The 20,531-nt window shown below is 62.2% G+C and overlaps 2 protein-coding genes across 2 annotated transcripts; both read right to left on the reverse strand.

The window, feature by feature from the left end:
• Window positions 1-361: 361 nt before the first annotated feature.
• TGFA (transforming growth factor alpha) lies at window positions 362-13,265 on the reverse strand. The gene is made up of 6 exons (XM_032092169.1): window positions 13,202-13,265; window positions 9,965-10,021; window positions 5,570-5,684; window positions 4,101-4,250; window positions 2,033-2,145; window positions 362-1,019 (listed from the first exon to the last, which is right to left on the reverse strand). Exons 1-6 carry the CDS (start codon window positions 13,230-13,232, stop codon window positions 1,012-1,014), a joined length of 474 nt encoding a protein of 157 aa, XP_031948060.1. The 5' UTR covers window positions 13,233-13,265; the 3' UTR covers window positions 362-1,011.
• LOC116435668 lies at window positions 8,500-9,770 on the reverse strand. Its single transcript, XM_032092167.1, has 2 exons — window positions 9,032-9,770; window positions 8,500-8,939 (listed from the first exon to the last, which is right to left on the reverse strand). The coding sequence occupies exons 1-2, from the start codon at window positions 9,756-9,758 to the stop codon at window positions 8,521-8,523; spliced, it is 1,146 nt and encodes a 381-aa protein (XP_031948058.1). The 5' UTR covers window positions 9,759-9,770; the 3' UTR covers window positions 8,500-8,520.
• Window positions 13,266-20,531: the final 7,266 nt, after the last annotated feature.

Raw genomic sequence — 20,531 nt, forward strand, 5'->3', positions numbered from 1 at the left:
CATTGTGGCATCAGGACTTCAAAATTTGGGATGAAATCAAGAGAAAATGGGGCTGAGTCCATCATTGGGGCATCAGGGATGGAAAATTTGGGATGAAAATATGGGAAAATGGGGCTGAACCCATTATTGGAGCACTGGGGCTTCAAAATCTGGGATGAAATCATGGAAAAATGGGGCTTGGCCATCCCTGGGGATATTCCCCCGACTCCCACCTGTGGGATCCAGCATCTCCTTCCCAAATATCCCCCCCAAAAAAACCCCAAACCACAAATTTCCTGAAAAACATTTGCCTTTTATATCCCTTCAACACCTCAAATCCAGGTTTTTTAGGACAGGGGATAAAAACAAACAAAGCCTCGAGACCAGGCGATGACAAGAACATATTTATAGGAATCAAAATTAATTTAAACCACGCAAAATAAATTAAAACATTAAATATTAACTTTCAGTGCAACATATACAGAAGACATGAGAGTAACCATGACTTTAAAAAAAAAAAAAACCAACAACAAACCCCAAAAAACAGCCCCAAAACAGAGGGAAAAGCTCCGGGTTGGTTAAAGGACTACGGGGAGAATTAAGGCCGGGCTGGAGGTTGGAGCTCTGGCCCGAGGAGGTTTCCTAGGATTTATGATCATTAATTATTCATAAAAAGCTGGGATTTGTCCCCCAAAAATGAGCTGGGGTTTTGGGGTTTTTTTGGGGTTTTGTTTTGGTTTTTTTAAAAATTTTTTTGGGGTTTTTTTTTTTTTTTTGGTTTTTTTGTTGGTGGTTTTTTTTTTCTCTGTAGAAAAATAAAGCCCCACATCCTGCCGGGGGTTCTGGTTTAAACCCCAAATTCCTGGGAGGGCGAAAATCCCAGGAAAACAACCCAAAAGCCAAGGGGAAAACTCGGGGCTCGGCTCCCGCGGCGCCCCGAGGAAAATGAGGGAAAACGGGGAAACGGCCCCAAAAAGGATCCGAAACAGAGGATGGGGGTGCGGGGCCGCTCTCGGGGTGTCCCCGGATCTGTCACACACCTGTGGGGCGGGAATGGCACAGGTCACAGCCCCGGGTGCTGGCACTGGGCCTCAGCGGGCAGGGGACAGCAGCAGGTGCCACCCCCGGGTGTCCCTGACCTGGCCCAGGAGGTGCCACCCCCGGGTGTCCCTCACCTGGCCCAGGAGGTGCCACCCCCGGGTGTCCCCGTGTCCCTGACCTGGCCCAGGAGGTGTCACCCCCCGGGTGTCCCTGACCTGGCCCAGGAGGTGCCACCCCCGGGTGTCCCCGTGTCCCTGACCTGGCCCAGGAGGTGTCACCCCCCGGGTGTCCCTGACCTGGCCCAGGAGGTGCCACCCCCGGGTGTCCCCGTGTCCCTGACCTGGCTCAGGAGGTGCCACCCCCGGGTGTCCCCGTGTCCCTGACCTGGCCCCGGGTGTCCCCGTGTCCCTGACCTGGCTCAGGAGGTGCCACCCCCGGGTGTCCCCGTGTCCCTGACCTGGCTCAGGAGGTGCCACCCCCGGGTGTCCCCGTGTCCCTCACCTGGCTCAGGAGGTGCCACCCCCCGGGTGTCCCTGACCTGGCTCAGGAGGTGCCACCCCCGGGTGTCCCCGTGTCCCTCACCTGGCTCAGGAGGTGTCACCCCCCGGGTGTCCCTCACCTGGCCCCGGGTGTCCCCGTGTCCCTCACCCAGCTCAGGAGGTGCCACCCCCGGGTGTCCCCGTGTCCCTCACCTGGCTCAGGAGGTGTCACCCCCCGGGTGTCCCTGACCTGGCCCCGGGTGTCCCCATGTCCCTGACCTGGCTCAGGAGGTGCCACCCCCGGGTGTCCCTGACCTGGCCCCGGGTGTCCCCATGTCCCTGACCTGGCTCAGGAGGTGCCACCCCCGGGTGTCCCTGACCTGGCTCAGGAGGTGCCACCCCCAGGTGTCCCCTTGTCCCTCACCTGGCTCAGCAGGAGGTGCCACCCCCCGGTGTCCCAGGTGTCCCCTCACCTGTCTCGGGGTGGCAGCAGGACGTGTCCCCTCCCCCCAGGTGTCCCCATGTCCCCTCACCTGTCTCGGGGTGGCAGCAGGACGCTCCCCCCTTGAGCAGCCCCCCCGGTTTGTCCTGGCCGGCTCCGGGCTCCCGGCACCACCCGGGGCAGCGCCTCCGCAGGCGGCAGCAGCTGTGGGGACAGGGATGGGATGGGACAGGGATGGGGACAGGGATGGGATGGGGACAGGGATGGGGACAGGGATGGGGACAGGGATGGGATGGGATGGGGATGGGATGGGGACAGGGATGGGGATGGGATGGGATGGGGACAGGGATGGGGACAGGGATGGGATGGGGACAGGGATGGGGACAGGGATGGGATGGGATGGGGATGGGATGGGGACAGGGATGGGATGGGATGGGGATGGGATGGGGATGGGATGGGATGGGATGGGATGGGGACAGGGATGGGGACAGGGATGGGGACAGGGATGGGGACAGGGATGGGATGGGATGGGGATGGGATGGGATGGGGACAGGGATGGGATGGGATGGGGATGGGGATGGGGACAGGGATGGGATGGGATGGGGATGGGATGGGGACAGGGATGGGGATGGGGACAGGGATGGGGATGGGATGGGATGGGGACAGGGATGGGATGGGACAGGGATGGGGATGGGATGGGATGGGGATGGGGATGGGGACAGGGATGGGATGGGATGGGGATGGGATGGGGATGGGGACAGGGATGGGATGGGATGGGATGGGATGGGATGGGATGGGGACGGGGATGGGGACGGGGATGGGATGGGATGGGGATGGGATGGGATGGGGACAGGGATGGGATGGGATGGGGACGGGATGGGGATGGGATGGGGACAGGGATGGGATGGGACAGGGATGGGGACAGGGATGGGATGGGACAGGGATGGGATGGGATGGGGATGGGATGGGATGGGGATGGGGACAGGGATGGGGATGGGATGGGGATGGGATGGGATGGGGACAGGGATGGGGACAGGGATGGGGACGGGATGGGGACGGGACGGGGATGGGGATGGGATGGGGATGGGATGGGGACAGGGATGGGATGGGACAGGGATGGGATGGGATGGGGATGGGATGGGATGGGGATGGGGACAGGGATGGGGATGGGATGGGGATGGGATGGGATGGGGACAGGGATGGGGACAGGGATGGGGACGGGATGGGGACGGGACGGGGATGGGATGGGATGGGGATGGGATGGGATGGGGACAGGGATGGGATGGGATGGGGACGGGATGGGGATGGGATGGGGACAGGGATGGGATGGGACAGGGATGGGGACAGGGATGGGATGGGACAGGGATGGGATGGGATGGGGATGGGATGGGATGGGGATGGGGACAGGGATGGGGATGGGATGGGGATGGGATGGGATGGGGACAGGGATGGGGACAGGGATGGGGACGGGATGGGGACGGGACGGGGATGGGGATGGGATGGGGATGGGATGGGGATGGGGATGGGGATGGGGATGGGGACAGGGATGGGGACGGGATGGGGATGGGGATGGGGATGGGGATGGGGATGGGGACGGGGATGGGGACAGGGATGGGGACAGGGATGGGATGGGGACAGGGATGGGGACAGGGACGGGGACAGGGACGGGGACAGGGACGGGGACAGGGATGGGGACAGGGATGGGGACAGGGATGGGGACAGGGATGGGGATGGGGACAGGGATGGGATGGGACAGGGATGGGATGGGACAGGGATGGGATGGGGATGGGATGGGATGGGGATGGGATGGGGACAGGGATGGGGACAGGGATGGGATGGGATGGGGACGGGGATCGGGATGGGATGGGGTCAGGATGGAGTCAGGGACAGGGATGGGGACAGGAACAGGGTGGGGCCAGGGTCAGGGTCAGGGACCGGGTCAGGGATGGTACCAAGGACTGGATCATGGATGGGGTCGGGGACGGGATGGGGTCGAGAACAGGTTCAGGGCTGAGGCCAGGAACGGGATCAGGGTCAGGGCTGGGGTCTGGGACAGGGACAGGGGACAGGGCCAGGGCCAGGTCAGGGATGGGGTCAGGGCTGGGCTCAGGGGGTCCCTTGTCCCCAGATGTCCCCGGGAATTCCCGGCCGGCACTCACTGGACCAGGACGCAGACGGTGACGAGCAGCGCCGAGGCCACCACGGCCACCACGAGCAGGGCCGTGATCGTCTGCTTCTTCTGGTTGGCTGCCACCACGGCCAGCAGGTCAGCGTGCTCACAGCGCGTCCCCACAAACCCCGAGTGACACCTGGGGGACACAGAGCGGGTCAGGGCACCCACAGCGCGTCCCCATGAACCCCGAGTGACACCTGGGGGACACAGAGCGGGTCAGGGCACCCACAGGGCACCCACAGCGCGTCCCCACAAACCCCAGTGACACCTGGGGGACAGGGAATCATCCTGGGACAGGGACAGGGAGTCACCCCGGGACAGGGACACACAGGATGAACATCAGGGTCAGCCCAGGACCCACCAGCAGCGAGGCCAAACCTGGTGTTTGGGGGATTCCTGGGACACCAAACCCGGTGTTTTGGGATGCCCAGGATGAGCACCCCGGTGTTTTGGGCACCAAACCCGGTGTTTTGGAATCCTCAGAACACTGACCCTGCTGTTTTGGGATTCCCAGGGCACCAAACCCAGTGTTTTGGGCACCAAACCCGGTGTTTTGGGCACCAAACCCGGTGTTTTGAGATGCCCAGGATGAGCCCCCCGGTGTTTTGGGCACCAAACCCAGTGTTTTAGGATGCCCTGGTCACTGACCCTGCTGTTTTGGGATGCCCAGGACACCAAACCCGGTGTTTTGGCATGCCCTGGACCCCAACTCTGCAGCTTTGGGATCCCCAGGACACCAAACCCGGTGTTTTGGGATGTCCAGGACACCGACCCCGCTGCTTTGGGATGCCCAGGAGGAGCACCCCCGGTGTTTTGGGCTCCCAGGAGGAGCACCCCGCTGTTTTGGGCACCAAACCTGGTGTTTTGGGGTGCCCTGGACCCCGACCCTGGTGTTTTGGGCTCCCAGGAAGAGCAGCCCGGTGCTTTGGGATGCCCAGGAGGAGCATCCCAGTGCTTTGGGATGCCCAGGACCCCGACCCTGCTGCTTTGGGATGCCCAGGACACCAAACCCAGTGTTTTGGGGTGCCCAGGAGGAGCACCCCGCTGCTTTGGGCTGCCCAGGACCCCAAACCCGCTGCTTTGGGATGCCCAGGAGGAGCACCCCGGTGTTTTAGGCACCAAACCCGGTGTTTTGGGGTGCCCAGGAGGAGCACCCCGGTGTTTTGGGCTCCCAGGAGGAGCAGCCCGGTGCTTTGGGCACCAAACCCGGTGTTTTGGGATGCCCTGGACCCCAACCCCAGTATTTCGGGATGCCCAGGAGGAGCACCCCGCTGCTTTGGGATGCCCAGGAGGAGCACCCCGGTGCTTTGGGACGCCAAACCCGGTGTTTTGGGCTCCCAGGAGGGGCACCCCGGTGCTTTGGGACGCCAAACCCGGTGTTTTGGGATGCCCAGGACCCCGATCCCGGTGTTTTGGGCTCCCAGGAGGGGCACCCCGGTGCCCGTGGGGACTCACACGCAGGCGGGTTTGTCCTCCTGCACCAGGAAGCGGCAGGTGCCGTGGAAGCAGAACTGCCGGTGCGAGTCGGGGCACTCGTGGAAGTGGGACCTCACCGCCGCCGCCACCGGAGCTGCCAGGAAAACAGGGAAAAACGGCGGCTTCGGGATCCTCCTGGGCTGGCACCAACCCAGCTGTGCTTTAGGGCCAGCGGGGATCCCCGGGACACCAAACCCAGCTTTTTTAGGATCCCCAGGACACCAAACCCAAGTTTTGGGATCGCCAGGACACCAAACCCGGCTTTTTTAGGATCCCCAGGACACCGACCCCACTGTTCTGGGATGGCCAGGACACTAAACCTGGGGCTTTGGGATCCCCGGGACAACAAACCCAGCTTTTTTGGGATCCCCGGGACACCAAACCCAGGGTTTTGGGATCCCTGGGACACCAAACCCGGCTTTTTTGGGATCCCCAGGACACCAACCCCACTGTTCTGGGATGGCCAGGACACTAAACCCAGGGTTTTGGGATCCCCAGGACACCAAACCCAAGTTTTGGGATCCCCAGGACACCAAACCCAGGGTTTTGGGCACCAAAGCCGGGGTTTTGGGATCCCCGGGACAACAAACCCAGCTTTTTTGGGATCCCCAGGACACCAAACCCAAGTTTTGGGATCCCTGGGACACCAAACCCGGCTTTTTTGGGATCCCCAGGACACCAAACCCAGCTTTTTTGGGATCCCCAGGCCACTAAACCCAGGTTTTTGGATCCTTGGGACACCGACCCCACTGTTCTGGGATGGCCAGGATACCAAACCCAGGGTTTTGGGCACTAAACCCAGCTTTTTTGGGATCCCTGGGACACTAAACCCAGTGTTTTGGGCACCAAAGCCGGGGTTTTGGGATCCCCAGGACACCAAACCCGGGGTTTTGGGATCCCCAAACAACATTATTTGGGATGGCCATGTGGGACACGATCCAGCGGCCACCGACAGAGCCCAGGCGGCTCCTGCTCAAACCAGCAGGGAAAATAATCCCAAAGGAATTTCCTAAAGAGCTTAAAAGGGAGGAGGAGAGAGTTAAACCCTAAAGCAGGCCGGGGCTGCTTTTGGGATCCTGTTTCCCATTACATCCCACGCTGGTTCGAATTATCCTGCGGGAAGGGAATATCCTGCTCCGGGATGATCCCGGCAGCGAGGCACATCCGATCGCTGCCCTTTCAAAGCCACCTCCAGTTCCTGCGCCGTGGATTTATGGCCGCCCCAGAAGGAGCCGGGGATCCCAAAACCGCTCCGAGGTTTTTTTTTGAGGAAAGCGCAGGAATTCCCCGTGCGGGTGGAATGATGGAGAACGGGGGGCTCCCGGTGGGAATGACCCCCCTGAGCCGCCTCTTTTTGGGGGGACAGAGGGGCCCCCCCCCTGGCCTGGAGCATTCCCAGCAGCTGTTTTCCCTGGATTTGACCCCATTAAACCCACAGATGTGGGAATGCTGCAGGATCCTTGGGATATTTCCCGTGTCCCCCGCTCTGAGGAGGTTTGGAGGGCTCAGAGCTGGGATTTGGGGTGGGAATCACTGCTGGAATCCTCTCCAGGGAAACCCCGACAGCTCCATCCCTGGGGGTGGATTTATCCCAGATTCCTGCCGCTGGAATAGCCCCACAAAACTCCCTTTTTTAGGGTTTTACCCCTCAAATCCGCCAGCCCCCCCCCTCCCCCCGGATGGGACCCTCTGTCCCTGCGGTGCATCCTGATCCCGAAGTGTCCTGGCTCCCGCTCAGCCCCGCTCGCAGCTGTCGCCCACATTGCAGCTTCCTCCTCCTCCTCCTCCTCCTCCCACCCCACAGATCCCGCCCTGTCCCTGTAGGGTTCCCTCGGAGCGGCCCCTGCCCTGCAGCCCCCGGCATGGGCACGATCCCATCGGGAATGGGGCTGCCAGCATCCTCGGGGTGACGGGAATGCCACGGGGCTTTGCTCCCAAGCGATGCCGTTGAGCCATCCCCTTTTCCACCCCGAAAGGGAGACTGTCCACCCCAAAAAAGGACATTTCCCAGCCCCAAAAGGGAGATTTTCCACCCCGAAAGGGAGATTGTCCACCCCAAAAAAGGACATTTCCCGGCCCCGCAAGGGAGATTTTCCACCCCAAAAGGGAGATTGTCCACCCCAAAAAAGGACATTTCCCGGCCCCACAAGGGAGATTGTCCACCCCAAAAAAGGACATTTCCCGGCCCCACAAGGGAGATTATCCACCCCAAAAGGGAGATTTTCCACCCCAAAAGGGAGGTTGGGCACAAATCCATCAGGAAAGGAGCTACCGTGGGGTTTCGCTCCAAAGTCTCCCAGCACCGTTCCCATTAATGCTTCCCAATCTCCTTTTCCAGCTCCAGAAGGGATTTCTTCCACCCCAAAAGGAGATTTCTCAGCCCCAAGAGGGAGATTTTCCACCCCAAAAGGGAGGTTGGGCACAAAGCCATCAGGAAAGGAGCTGCCAGCACCCTCGGGGTGCCGGGAATGCCCCAGGACTTTGCTCTGAAACCTCCCGGTCCCACATCCCAAATAATGCTGTGGAACCATCCCATTTTCCAGCCTCACAAGGAGAGGGTTTCTGGCCCCAGAAGGAAAGGGTTTCCGGCCCCACAACGAAAGGGTTTCCCAGTTCCAAAGGGAGGCTTTTCCAGCCTCAAAAGGAAAAGGTTTCCAGCCCCACAGGGAGAGGGTTTTCAGCCCCACAAGGAGAGGGTTTCCAGCCCCAAAAGGAAAGGGTTTCCAGCCCCAAAAGGAAAGGGTTTCCAGCCCCAAAAGGAAAGGGTTTCCAGCCCCACAAGGAAAGGGTTTCCAGCCCCAAAAGGAAAGGGTTTCCAGCCCCAAAAGGAAAGGGTTTCCAGCCCCAAAAGGAGAGGGTTTCCAGCCCCACAAGGAGAGGGTTTCCAGCCCCACAAGGAGAGGGTTTTCAGCCCCACAAGGAGAGGGTTTTCAGCCCCACAAGGAGAGGGTTTCCAGCCCCACAAGGAGAGGGTTTCCGGCCCCACAAGGAGAGGGTTTCTGGCCCCAAAGGGAAAGGGTTTCTGGCTCCAAAGGGAAAGGGTTTCTGGCCCCACAAGGAAAGGGTTTCCAGCCCCACAAGGAGAGGGTTTCCGACCCAAAAAGGAGAGGGTTTCCAGCCCCACAAGGAAAGGGTTTCCGGCCCCACAAGGAGAGGGTTTCCGGCCCCACAAGGAGAGGGTTTCCGGCCCCACAAGGAGAGGGTTTCCGGCCCCAAAGGGAAAGGGTTTCTGGCTCCAAAGGGAAAGGGTTTCTGGCCCCACAAGGAAAGGGTTTCCAGCCCCAAAAGGAAAGGGTTTCCGGCCCCACAACGAAAGGGTTTCCCAGTTCCAAAGGGAGGCTTTTCCAGCCTCAAAAGGAAAAGGTTTCCAGCCCCACAAGTAAAAGGTTTCTGGCCCCAAAAGGAAAGGGTTTTCAGCCCCACAAGGAGAGGGTTTCCAACCCCACAAGGAGAGGGTTTCCAGCCCCACAAGGAGAGGGTTTCCAGCCCCACAAGGAGAGGGTTTTCGGCCCCACAAGGAGAGGGTTTTCGGCCCCACAAGGAGAGGGTTTTCGGCCCCACAAGGAGAGGGTTTCTGGCCCCACAAGGAGAGGGTTTCTGGCCCCACAAGGAGAGGGTTTCTGGCCCCACAAGGAGAGGGTTTCTGGCCCCACAAGGAGAGGGTTTCTGGTCCCAGAGGAGGTCTCCCCTCGCCGCCCCCGGCCCTGCCCAGGCTCCCGCGGCTCTGCAGGGCCCGGGGCTGCCCCGGCCACTGTGGCCCTGCCATGAATGAGCCGATTGATGCTCTGGAGTCAGGCACGGCACTTCCCGCTGGGAGCGCAGCTTCCCGCTGGGAACGCACCTCCGAGCGTCCCTGAGCCGGGACTTTTGGGAATTCTGCCCCCCAAAACAATGTGCACGGACAACACCCACCACAGAGCCTTTCCTTCCCTTGTGGGGCTGGAAACCTTTTCCTTGTGGGGCTGGAAACCTTCTCCTTGTGGGGATAGAAACCTCCTCCCTTTGGGGCTGGAAACCTCTTCCCTTTGGGGCTGGAAACCTTCTCCTTGTGGGGCTGGAAACCTTTTCCTTGTGGGGATAGAAACCTCTTCCCTTTGGGGCTGGAAACTCTTCCTTTTAGGGACAAACCCCTTTTTTTGGGGGCTGGAAACCACTCCCAGTTTTCCATGGGGATCAAGGGCCGGGATCCCACCCAGGGCCCCCTTATCCCCCAAGGGAGAGGGCTGGAAACCCTTTGTTTTGGGGACAAACCCCTTTATTTTGGGGATGGAAACCGTTCCCGGTTTTCCCACGGGGATCAAGGGCCGGGATCCCACCCAGGGCTCCGTTATCCCACAGAGAGGGGGGCGGGATGTCCCGGGAATTCTCACTCACCGTTCCGGGCGGCAGCCGTGGTGTTCTCCAGCGCGTGGCACGCGGCCAGCAGGACACCTGCGGGGATGGACACACGGCGTCAGCCGCACCCTGACCCCAAAACCTCGGCGGGAGCCCCAGAAGGAGCCGGGCTTCCCAAAACCGCTCTGAGGTTTTGTAAGGAAAGCGCAGGAATTCCCCGCGCGGGCGGAATGATGGAAAAAGGGGGGGGGGTCCCGGTGGGAATGACCCCCCTGAGCCGCCCCTTTTTGGGGACAGAGGGGCCCCCCCGGCTGGGAGCATTCCCAGGGCATGGAGCCAGGGGCCGTTTTCCCTGGATTTGACCCAATTTCCCGCACGGATTCGATCGAACGGCGCGGAAAAGGCGGCGGGCGGGAGACGGAGCCTGAGGCGGCACATCCCGCAAATCCTGGCGCCACCGGAGCCTCGGGGATCCACTGGGGCTTTGGGGATCCTCCCTGGCTTCAGGGATCCACCAGAGCTTCAGGGATCCTCCCTGGCTTCAGGGATCTACTGGAACTTCAGGGATCCACCCCGGCTTCAGGGATCTACTGGAACTTCAGGGATCCATCCTGGCTTCAGGGATCCTCCACAGCCTCAGGGATCCACTGGAACTTCAGGGATCCATCCCAGCTTCAAGGAGCCACCAGAGCTTCAGGGATCCTCCATGGCCTCAGGGATCCACTGGAACTTCAGGGATCCATCCCAGCTTCAGGGATCCTCCACGGCCTCAGGGATCCATCCCGGCTTCAGGGATCCTCCATGGCCTCAGGGATCCACTGGAACTTCAGGGATCCATCCCAGCTTCAGGGATCCTCCACGGCCTCAGGGATCCTCCCTGGCTTCAAGAATCCACCAGAGCTTCAGGGATCCTCCATGGCCTCAGGGATCCACTGGAACTTCAGGGATCCATCCCGGCTTCAGGGATCCTCCACAGCTTCAGAAATCTTCCACGGCTTCAGGGATCCTCCTCCAGAGCTTCAGGGATCCTCCACGGCCTCAGGGATCCACTGGAGCTTCAGGGATCCATCCTGGCTTCAGGGATCCTCCACGGCCTCCTCGGTTTCCTTGCAGACCTTGAGGATTCTCCTCCCACCGAAATCCAATCAGGAGTCCCATCTCATCCCAGCTTTTCCCATTTTTCCTGCCCCGGGGCTTTGTCCTCCGGCCCCACTGGTGCCGATCACGACCCCACTCCGGGGTTTTTTGGGAAAGGGCCCATCCTGTGGGATGGGGTGGGCGTCCATCCCCTCGGCATTCCAGCTGCTCCGCTCTCCGGCTGGGACCCGCTCGGCTCCGGTGCCTCTTCCCAAAGCTCTGCTCCGTGGGCAGGTGGAGAGCCCGGCCCTCATCCTTGATCCCAGCCCTCGTCCCTGATCCCGGCCCTCATCCCTGATCCTGGCTCTCATCCCTGATCCCTGATCCTGGCTCTCATCCCTGATCCTGGCCCTGATCCCCGATCCTGGCCCTCACCCCCGATCCCAGCCCTCATCCCCGATTCTGGCTCTCATCCCTCATCCCTGGCCCTCATCCCCGATCCCAGCCCTCATCCCTGATCCCTGATCCTGGCCCTGATCCCTTATCCCAGCCCTCATCCCTGATCCTGGCTCTCATCCCTGATCCTTGATCCTGGCCCTGATCCCGGCCCTCATTCCTGATCCTCGATCCTGGCCCTGATCCCGGCCCTCATCCCCGATCCCTGACCCTTGGCCCTTGGCCGCAGTTTTCCATCCCCAGGGCCGGCGTGGGGACTCCGGACACCTCCTGGACACTCGGACACTCCACACCCTCGGTGCCTCCGAGCCCCGGAGTGGGGCTGCACCCACCCACCCTCCTTCCCACCCTCCCCCGCTTGGTTTTCCAGCCCCATCCCACCCCGTTCCCCGGGATTTTCGGGAATCGCCCCCGCCAGCCCAGCCCCCCTGAGCTCACCCTGCCGGCAGGAGCCCCCCGACTCTCCAAAGCGCTCCCGAGCCTTCCCAGCGCGCTTCCAGCAGCTCCATCCCGCTAATTCCCAGCCCCCGGCTCTCCCCACGGCGTCTCCCAGCTCCCCGTTATCCCTGGGGTTCGTTCCCCGCTCCAAGCTTTCCCTCCGGATCCGCCCGGCCCCATTCCCGCTCGGCTCCATCCCGGAGGTGCGGGGAGCTCGAGGGGTCCCCCCTTTCCTTCCCCGCCATCCCAAGGGGATGCTCCGATCCGCTGGGGTTTATCCAGGGCTCCTCTCCCACCCGGATCCGATCCGGGATGGGAACCGGGAGCAGCCAGCGCCGGGTTCAGGGATCCACCAGGGCTTCAGGGATCCTCCACGGCCTCAGGGATCAACCGGATCTTCAGGGATTGGGGCTCCCAGACAGGTGGGGAAGGCGCGGCTCAACCCCCCGAGGTGCGCGACCACCGGGGCCGGGGAGACCCGGAGCCACGGGAATGGGAAGGAGCAGGGAGAGAGGAAAAGGGACACGGGAGCTCTGGATGAGCCGAGGAAGGAGGGACACCCCGCCGGAGCCACTGACCCCCCGAGGGACGCCAGGACCCCCCGAGGGACGCTCGGCGCAGGAGCGGGACCGGGACACGCCGCGGCTGTGCCGGAGCCAGAGCGGCAGCGCCGGGAGCTGGAGCGGGGCCAAGCCCAGCCGCTTTCCCGAATCCAAGCGCTCCAAAGCGCCGCTTTCCCACCGGGATAGAACCCCCCGGAGCTGCGGGTGACACGGGCGGGGACAGCGGGACAAAGCCAGCCGGGCTCCAGCCACCCGCACCGGGATCCTTCCCCCGGGAGCATCCCCGGTGCCGCTCCCGTCCCGTCCCGTCCCGTCCCGTCCCGTCCCGTCCCGTCCCAGCATCGCCCCCAACTCCAGCCCGGAGCGCCCCCAGTTCCCACCGCTGCCCCTTCCCCCGACACCCACCCCCCCACCAGCTCTAATTAGCCCCCGGCCCTAATTAACCGCCCTAATTAAGCGTCTGACCGCGGCCGTACTCACGCGTCGCGGCGAAGGCGCCTTTCCCACAGGGAACGAACTTCGGGAGCGCCCGCGCGGGGGATTTTTATGGGATTTTTATGGGGTTTTCACCGCGTTACCGCAATTCACGGAGCCGACCCCCACACCCCACCCCCAGAACCCTCCGAGCCCTCGGGACCGCCCCGGTCCGGGGGCGCCGCGGGCGCTTCCCCCCTCGGCGGGGTCTGCCCGGGGTTGGGGGCGCGGAGCCCCCCGGGCCGAGCCCCCCGCGCCCCGCACGTACCGAGGGCGAGCGCGGCCGGGCCGCCCGCCATGGCGGGGCTGCACCGGAGCGAGCGGGGCCGGGGCCGGGCCGGGCCGGGCGGGCGCTGGCGGCGGGGCCGCTGCGGGGCCGAGGGGCGGCTCCGCCCGGCGGAAATGGGCGGCACCGGCCGGGCCGGGGCGGGGACAGCGCGGGCAGCGGCACCGCCGGACCCGCCCGGACACCCTGCGGGACCCGCCCCGGACACCTTGCGGGACCCCCTCGGGAATCCCCCCGGACACCCGCCCCGGACACCCTGCGGGATCCCCTCCCCGAGACCACCCGGGACCCCCCCGAACACCCTTCGGGACCCCCTCGGGAACGCCCCGGGACCACCCGCGATTCTTCCCCCGGGACCCCCCCGGAGCTCCCTGGGACCATCCGGGACCGCTCCCGCCGGGATTCCCCGGGGTCCCCACGGGACACCCCGGGACTCCCCCGTCCGGACCCCTCAGGAAACACCCGGGACCACCCGGGACCATCCGGGACCACTCCTCCTCAGGGCCATCCGGACGCCCCCGGCCACTCCACCACGGGATCCCCCGGGACCCTCCCGGGGTTCTCCGAACTCCCCAGCCCCTCAGCCCTGGACCCCCCAGAGACCTCCCCGCACCCCCAGACCACAGAGACCACCGGACCCCCCCCCGGTATTTCAAACTCCCTGAACCCCCCAAGAGCCCTTGGACCCACCACCCACAGACCCCATCAATCCCCCAGGACCCCCCAATCGCCCTGGAGCCCCTGCCCTGGGTGCTCCTGGACTCCCCTGGGACCCCAAGTCCCCCCGGATCCTCAAACCTCCTCTACAAACGGCCCTGCCCCCCACGGGACCCCCGTGCCCCCCCCCCGGTGTGCGGCCACTGCCCCTCCCCCTGCTGCCACCCGGGTGTCCCCAGGGGATCCCCCCACCCCCTCCACGGCTGAACTTTGGGCTGGGGTCACCCTGTGTCACCCACATGAGGGGGGAGAGTCCCACGGGAGCCCCAGCTCAGTGTCACCCCCTGACCGTGTCCCCCATGGAGGGGGCAGGAGTGACCAGGGCCCCCCCATGTCCCTCCCTGCCCCCCGTGACTCCGGGATTGCCAAACCCCTGCCAGCACATCCTGTGTCATCCTGGGCTGCTGCTGAGCCCAGCCTTGGTCATCCCGAAATCTGCGGGGCCACCACCCTGCTGATCCCAGCCGCGGTCATCCCGAAACACAGAGAGCCCTCACCCCGCTGATCCCACCCTCGGTCATCCTGGAATCCGTGGGGTTCTCACCCCGCTGACCCCAGCCTCGGTCATCCTGGAATCCGTGGGGTTCTTATCCCACTGATTCCAGCCTTGGTCATCCCAGAATCTGCTGGTCCCACTCTTGGTTATCCTGGAATCCATGGGGCACCCACCCTGCTGATCCCAGTCCTGATCATCCCAAAATGTGCTGATCTTGGTCATCCCGCAGTCCATGGGGTTCCCACCCCGCTGATCCCACCCTGCTGATCCCACCCTTGGTCATCCCGCAATCCATGGAGCTCTCACCCCACTGATCCCAGCCTCAGTCATCCCAAACTCCGCAGGGCTCAGCCTGGATTTCTTTGGGAGGGAGGGATGCGTTGTGGGCACGGGGCTCAGAGTGTCCCCACAGAGCGTTGGGGACAGAGCTGGTGACCCAAATCCGGCCAGTGGTGACCCAAATCCGGCCAGTCGTGACCCAAATCTGGCCGGTGGTGACCCAAATCCCGTGTCCCCCTCCCGTGTCCCCCTCCCGTGTCCCCCTCCCGTGTCCCCCTCCCGTGTCCCCATCCCGTGTTCCCCCCCGTGTTGCCCCCGTGTTCCCCCCCGTGTCCCCATCCCGTGTCCCCATCCCGTGTCCCCATCCCGTGTCCCTCTCCCGTGTCCCCATCCCGTGTCCCCTCCTGTGTCCCCTCCTGTGTCCCCCCATCCCGCGTCCCCATCCCGCGTCCCCATCCCGTGTCCCGCCCCGTGTCCCCCTCCCGTGTCCCCCCATCCCGCGTCCCCATCCCGCGTCCCCATCCCGTGTCCCGCCCCGTGTCCCCCTCCCGTGTCCCCCTCCCGTGTCCCCCTCCCGTGTCCCCATCCCGTGTTCCCCCCCGTGTTGCCCCCGTGTTCCCCCCCGTGTCCCCATCCCGTGTCCCCATCCCGTGTCCCCATCCCGTGTCCCCATCCCGTGTCCCCATCCCGTGTCCCCATCCCGCGTCCCCTCCTGTGTCCCCTCCTGTGTCCCCCCATCCCGCGTCCCCATCCCGCGTCCCCATCCCGTGTCCCGCCCCGTGTCCCGCCCCGTGTCCCGCCCCGTGTCCCTCTCCCGTGTCCCTCTCCCGTGTCCCTCTCCCGTGTCCCCCTCCCGTGTCCCCCTCCCGCGTCCCCCTCCCGCGTCCCCCTCCCGCGTCCCCCTCCCGCGTCCCCATCCCGCGTCCCCCTCCCGCGTCCCCCTCCCGCGTCCCCCTCCCGCGTCCCCATCCCGTGTCCCTCTCCCGTGTCCCCCTCCCGTGTCCCCCTCCCGTGTCCCCCTCCCGTGTCCCCCTCCCGTGTCCCTCTCCCGTGTCCCCCTCCCGTGTCCCCCTCCCGTGTCCCCATCCCGCGTCCCCATCCCGCGTCCCCATCCCGCGTCCCCATCCCGTGTCTCTCTCCCGTATCCCCCTCCCGTGTCCCCATCCCGCGTCCCTCTCCCGTATCCCCCTCCCGTATCCCCCTCCCGTGTCCCCCTCCCGTGTCCCCATCCCGTGTCCCCATCTCGCGTCCCCCTCCCGCGTCCCCCTCCCGCGTCCCCCTCCCGCGTCCCCCTCCCGCGTCCCCCTCCCGTATCCCCCTCCCGTGTCCCCATCCCGTGTCCCCATCCCGCGTCCCTCTCCCGTGTCCCCATCCCGTGTCCCCATCCCGTGTCCCCATCCCGTATCCCCCTCCCGTATCCCCCTCCCGTGTCCCCATCCCGTGTCCCCATCCCGTGTCCCCCTCCCGTGGGAGCTGCTCCCAGCCCCGGGGGGAGCGGCCCGGCCCTGCCCGTTCCCAGGTGATACCATCTCCCCTCGGCACTTGAAAGCGGCTCTTTGAAGGGGCCGGGAGCCTGCGCTTCCCAACGCCGCCGATCCCAAATCCCAGCGCCCCACAGCCCTTGGAATGTTGCTCCGGAACCTGGGAATTCCGGCACAAAGGCCACCCAAAATCCCACCGGAACCCGTTGGATCATGGGTGGTCTTGGGGGCTGCACATCCCGGGCTCCCCATTCCCTCTGACACCCCCCAGCATTCCCACCCCACAGGGCACATCCCAAGCACCCCAAAACGCGTTGGAATGCGATCCCACAACCTGACCATCCCAGCGCTGTGACCATCCCAAAATCCCACCGGAACCCGTTGGACCAGGGGTGGCTCTGGGGGCTGCACATCCCGGGCTCCGTTCCTTTGGACATCCCCCAGCATTCCCACCCCACAGGGCTCACCCCAAACCTCCCACCCCTTTCCCAGCCTCTCCAGGTGGATCCATCCCCTGGGACATTCCGGGGTGGCTCCGGGGTGGTCCCACCACCCCCAAACCCTCGGCCATAACCAGTGACCCCTTTCCCGGCCATGCAGAGGGAAACACCCCGGGAGACGCCCCCGGCACAGGGTGTTCCCTCCGATCCCAAATCCCGGGATGAGGACTGGCATGAACTCCCACCCCTGCCCGGGTGGGAATCAGCGCTGGGAGCTGGAATGGGAACGGTGGCAGGGCAGGGAGCAGCTGGAGGGATTTGGGGGTGATCCCGAGTGCCTTGAGAGTACCTGGAATATGGGAATGGTGAAGAGAAGGCGGCTCGCTCCCGCGTGGCACCACCGGGATTCCCAACAGCCACTGGCGCTCCTGACCCCAAAAAACATTCCCGACCCCAACGGACATTCCTAACCCCTACTGGTGTTCCTGATCCTAAAAAACGTTCCTGACCCCAAAAAACAATCCCCACCAACATTCCTGACCCCAAAAACATTCCTGACCCTCACCAGCACTCAACCCCAAAAATCAATTCCAACCCCCAAAACATTTCTGACCCCAAAAACATTCCCGATCCCCACCAACATTCCCGACCCCAAAAAGCATTCCCGACCCGAAAAACCATTCCCAACCCCAAAAACCATTCCCAACGCCCACCAACATTCCCAACCCCCACCAGCATTCCTGGCCCCCACTGACATTCCCAACCCCAAAAACCATTCCCGACCCCAACCAATATTCTTGACCCCAAAAACGATTCCCAATCTCAAAAACCATTCCCAACCCCACCAACATTCCCAACCCCAAAAACCATTCCCAACCCCAATGAACATTCCTAACCCCCACCGACATTCCCAACCCCCACTGGTGTTCCTGACCCCAAAAAACATTCCTGACCCCCACCGACATTCCCGACTCCTACCAACATTCCCAACCCCAAAAAACATTCCTGACCCCAAAAATCAATCCCAACTCCACCCAACATTCCCGACCCCCCCCGACATTCCCGACACCCCCCCAACATTCCCGACCCCAAAACCCATTCTCGCCTCCCTTTGGAAGCCCCATCCCAGAGCATCTCCCTCCCTCTCTGGGTGCCGGCTCCGGGAGTTCCAGGATTCCCAATTCCTTTTCCCAAGTTATGAAACCGCAACCCCAAACCCAGGGGTTGTTTTGGGATTATAATAATTAATAATAATTAAATTGGGGTTATTTAATTGTTCCTGCCCTGGGAGCCTCCGGCTGTTGGGTTTTCCTCTTGGAATTGTGCTTTGTCCGTGGCTTAGGCCGGGTTTGGGATTAAGGGGTCATTCCGAGGGCAGATCCGGGATAAATCCATCCATTTAGGGCAAATCCCTGAAAAAGGGGCATGAACCCCTTCTCCTTCATCCCGTGTTCCATCCCATTTTCCTTCCTTGGGGATTTCTGGGTTGGAAAACTATGCAAAATGTGGGATTTAGGGATTTAGCCAGGCTGGAGAGTGACACTGCAGACCCTGGTCCATGGGAAAACCCCCCCAAAATATGGGATTTAGGGATTTAGAGAGTGACACAGCAGACCCTGGTTCATGGGAAAACCCACCCAAAATATGGGATTTTGGGATTTAGCCAGGCTGGAGAGCAGCACTTTGAACACTTCCATGAATGAACCAGTGGGAAAACCCACCCAAAATATGGGATTTAGGGATTTAGACAGTGACACTGCAGACCCCAGTCCATGGGAAAATCCCCCCAAAATACGGGATTTAGGGATTTATCCAGGCTGGAGGGTGATGCTCTGGATCCTTCCATGCAGGAATCAGTGGGAAAACCCACCCAAAATATGGGATTTAGGGATTTAGAGAGTGACACAGCAGACCCCAGTTCATGGGAAAACCCACCCAAAATATGGGATTTTGGGATTTAGAGAGTGACACAGCAGACCCCAGTTCATGGGAAAACCCACCCAAAATATGGGATTTTGGGATTTAGCCAGGCTGGAGAGCAGCACTTTGAACACTTCCATGAATGAACCAGTGGGAAAACCCACCCAAAATATGGGATTTTGGGATTTAGAGAGCCACAGTGTAGACCACAGTCCATGGGAAAATCCCCACAAAAAATGGGATTTTGGGATTTAGAGAGCGACACTGCAGACCTCGGTCCATGGGAAAACCCCCCTAAATTATGGGATTTTGGGATTTAGGGACTCCCTGCTGCCAAACACCCTCTGTGCCCCCATGGAGACGCCTCTAACACCCCGGGATGGGCCGGGAATCTTCTCCTCGGTGCGGATCCTCATCCCTCTCCCTCTCGCATGACTTCAATCCCAGATATTCCGACGTGGCGATGGAGAGAAAAAAAGAAGGAAAAATCCCCCAAATCCCCCCGTTCCGGGAACAAGGGCGCTGTGTGCTCGTGTCCGGCAGGAATCCTTCGGCCGCCTGTTGATCTTGGATCGGGAAGGTGAAAATGAAGCCGAGGGAAAACACGGCCCCGGGCTCCCCCCGGCCCTTCCCGGGGCTCGCACAATCCCAAATTGTCGCCTCCGGGATGGTTTTGGCTCCTCGGCGGGGCCCTGGAATCGCTCCGGCGGCGGCGGCGGCGGGCGGGGAGCGGCCCCCCCGGGGTGTTTGCTCAATGTATGGGCTGAGAATAAATCCAATGTTATTCCCAGGGTCGGGAATGCTGCTGGCCCCGGGATGATCCGATGGCTGCTGCCCCATCCCGAATTTTGGGGGGCTGACGCGTTCTGGAAAGGCAGCACCTCTGGGATCTCCCCTATCCCGAATTTTGGGGGGCTGACCCGTCCTGGAAGGGCAGCACCTCTGGGATCTCCCCTATCCCGAATTTTGGGGGGCTGACCCGTCCTGGAGCTCTTATTGGACAAGCAGCACCTCCAATGTCCCTTCTATCCCGAATTTTGGGGGTCTGACCCATCCTGGGGCTGTTTTTGGAAGGGCAGCACCTCTGGGATCTCCCTCATCCCAAATTTTGGGGGTCTGACCTGTCCTGTAAGGGCAGAACCTCTGATTCCTCCCTCATCCCAAATTTTGTGGGTCTGACCCATCCGGGGGCTGTTTTTGGAAGGGCAGCATCTCTGATTCCTCCCTCATCCCAAATTTTGGGGGTCTGACCCATCCTGGGGCTGTTTTTGGAAGGTCAGTACCTCCGGGATCTCCCTCATCCCAAATTTTGGGGGTCTGACCTGTCCTGGAGCTCTTGGTGGACAAGCAGCACCTCCAATGTCCCTTCTATCCCAAATTTTGGGGGTCTGACCCATCCTGGGGCTGTTTTTGGAAGGGCAGCACCTCTGGGATCTCCCTCATCCCAAATTTTGGGGGTGTGACCCATCCTGGGCCTGTTTTGGGACGGGCAGCACCTCCGACATCTCCCCCATCCCGCTAAAAGTGGGGCTTTATTGGGAATTTTTTCCTGGCTTTATCTCACGGCTCCTGTTTTTCCACCGGTTTAAAAGGCCCTTTCATAGCCGGGATTTTCCCCGTGAATGTCCATTTTATTCCCATTTTTTTTTCTTCCTTCCTTTCCTAAACAACTCTTCGGGGCTTCCTCCCTTCCCACCCCTTTCCCTGCTCCCCCTTTTCTGTTTATGTCCCGTTTTTTTGGGAAAGCCTCCATAAAGAAAGGATTTTGGAGCGGCCCAAGCCTGGCCACTGACGAGGGCTTTGTTGGCTGTGGGAATGCCGCCAGCTCCGGGCTGGCAGCTCCCGGGAAATGTCAATATTGGATCACTTAGCACCACATTATTTTATTTATGGTTTTATCCCCATCCAGCAGGGATGAGCATGTCCTGCAGCGAGCAGGAATTCCCCCTGGGAATGCGGCTGAGGGGCTGATCCCGCTC

The sequence above is a fragment of the Corvus moneduloides genome, chromosome 27, assembly GCF_009650955.1.
Source record: "Corvus moneduloides isolate bCorMon1 chromosome 27, bCorMon1.pri, whole genome shotgun sequence".
Lineage (NCBI taxonomy): Eukaryota > Metazoa > Chordata > Aves > Passeriformes > Corvidae > Corvus > Corvus moneduloides.

What these genes read in the sequence shown, in the direction of transcription:
- LOC116435668 (XM_032092167.1), bottom strand. Translation starts at nt 9,758, where the DNA reads ATGGAAAACTGGGAGTGGTTTCCAGCCCCCAAAAAAAGGGGTTTGTCC. An exon ending in GGAAACCCTCTCCTTGTGGG is followed by an intron (nt 8,940 to 9,031) that starts GTTGGAAACCCT and finishes TTTCCTTTTGAG; the next exon opens with GCTGGAAAAGCCTCCCTTTG.
- TGFA (XM_032092169.1), bottom strand. Translation starts at nt 13,232, where the DNA reads ATGGCGGGCGGCCCGGCCGCGCTCGCCCTCG. An exon ending in CCCGGCCGCGCTCGCCCTCG is followed by an intron (nt 10,022 to 13,201) that starts GTACGTGCGGGG and finishes CCATCCCCGCAG; the next exon opens with GTGTCCTGCTGGCCGCGTGC. An exon ending in CACGGCTGCCGCCCGGAACG is followed by an intron (nt 5,685 to 9,964) that starts GTGAGTGAGAAT and finishes TTTTCCTGGCAG; the next exon opens with CTCCGGTGGCGGCGGCGGTG.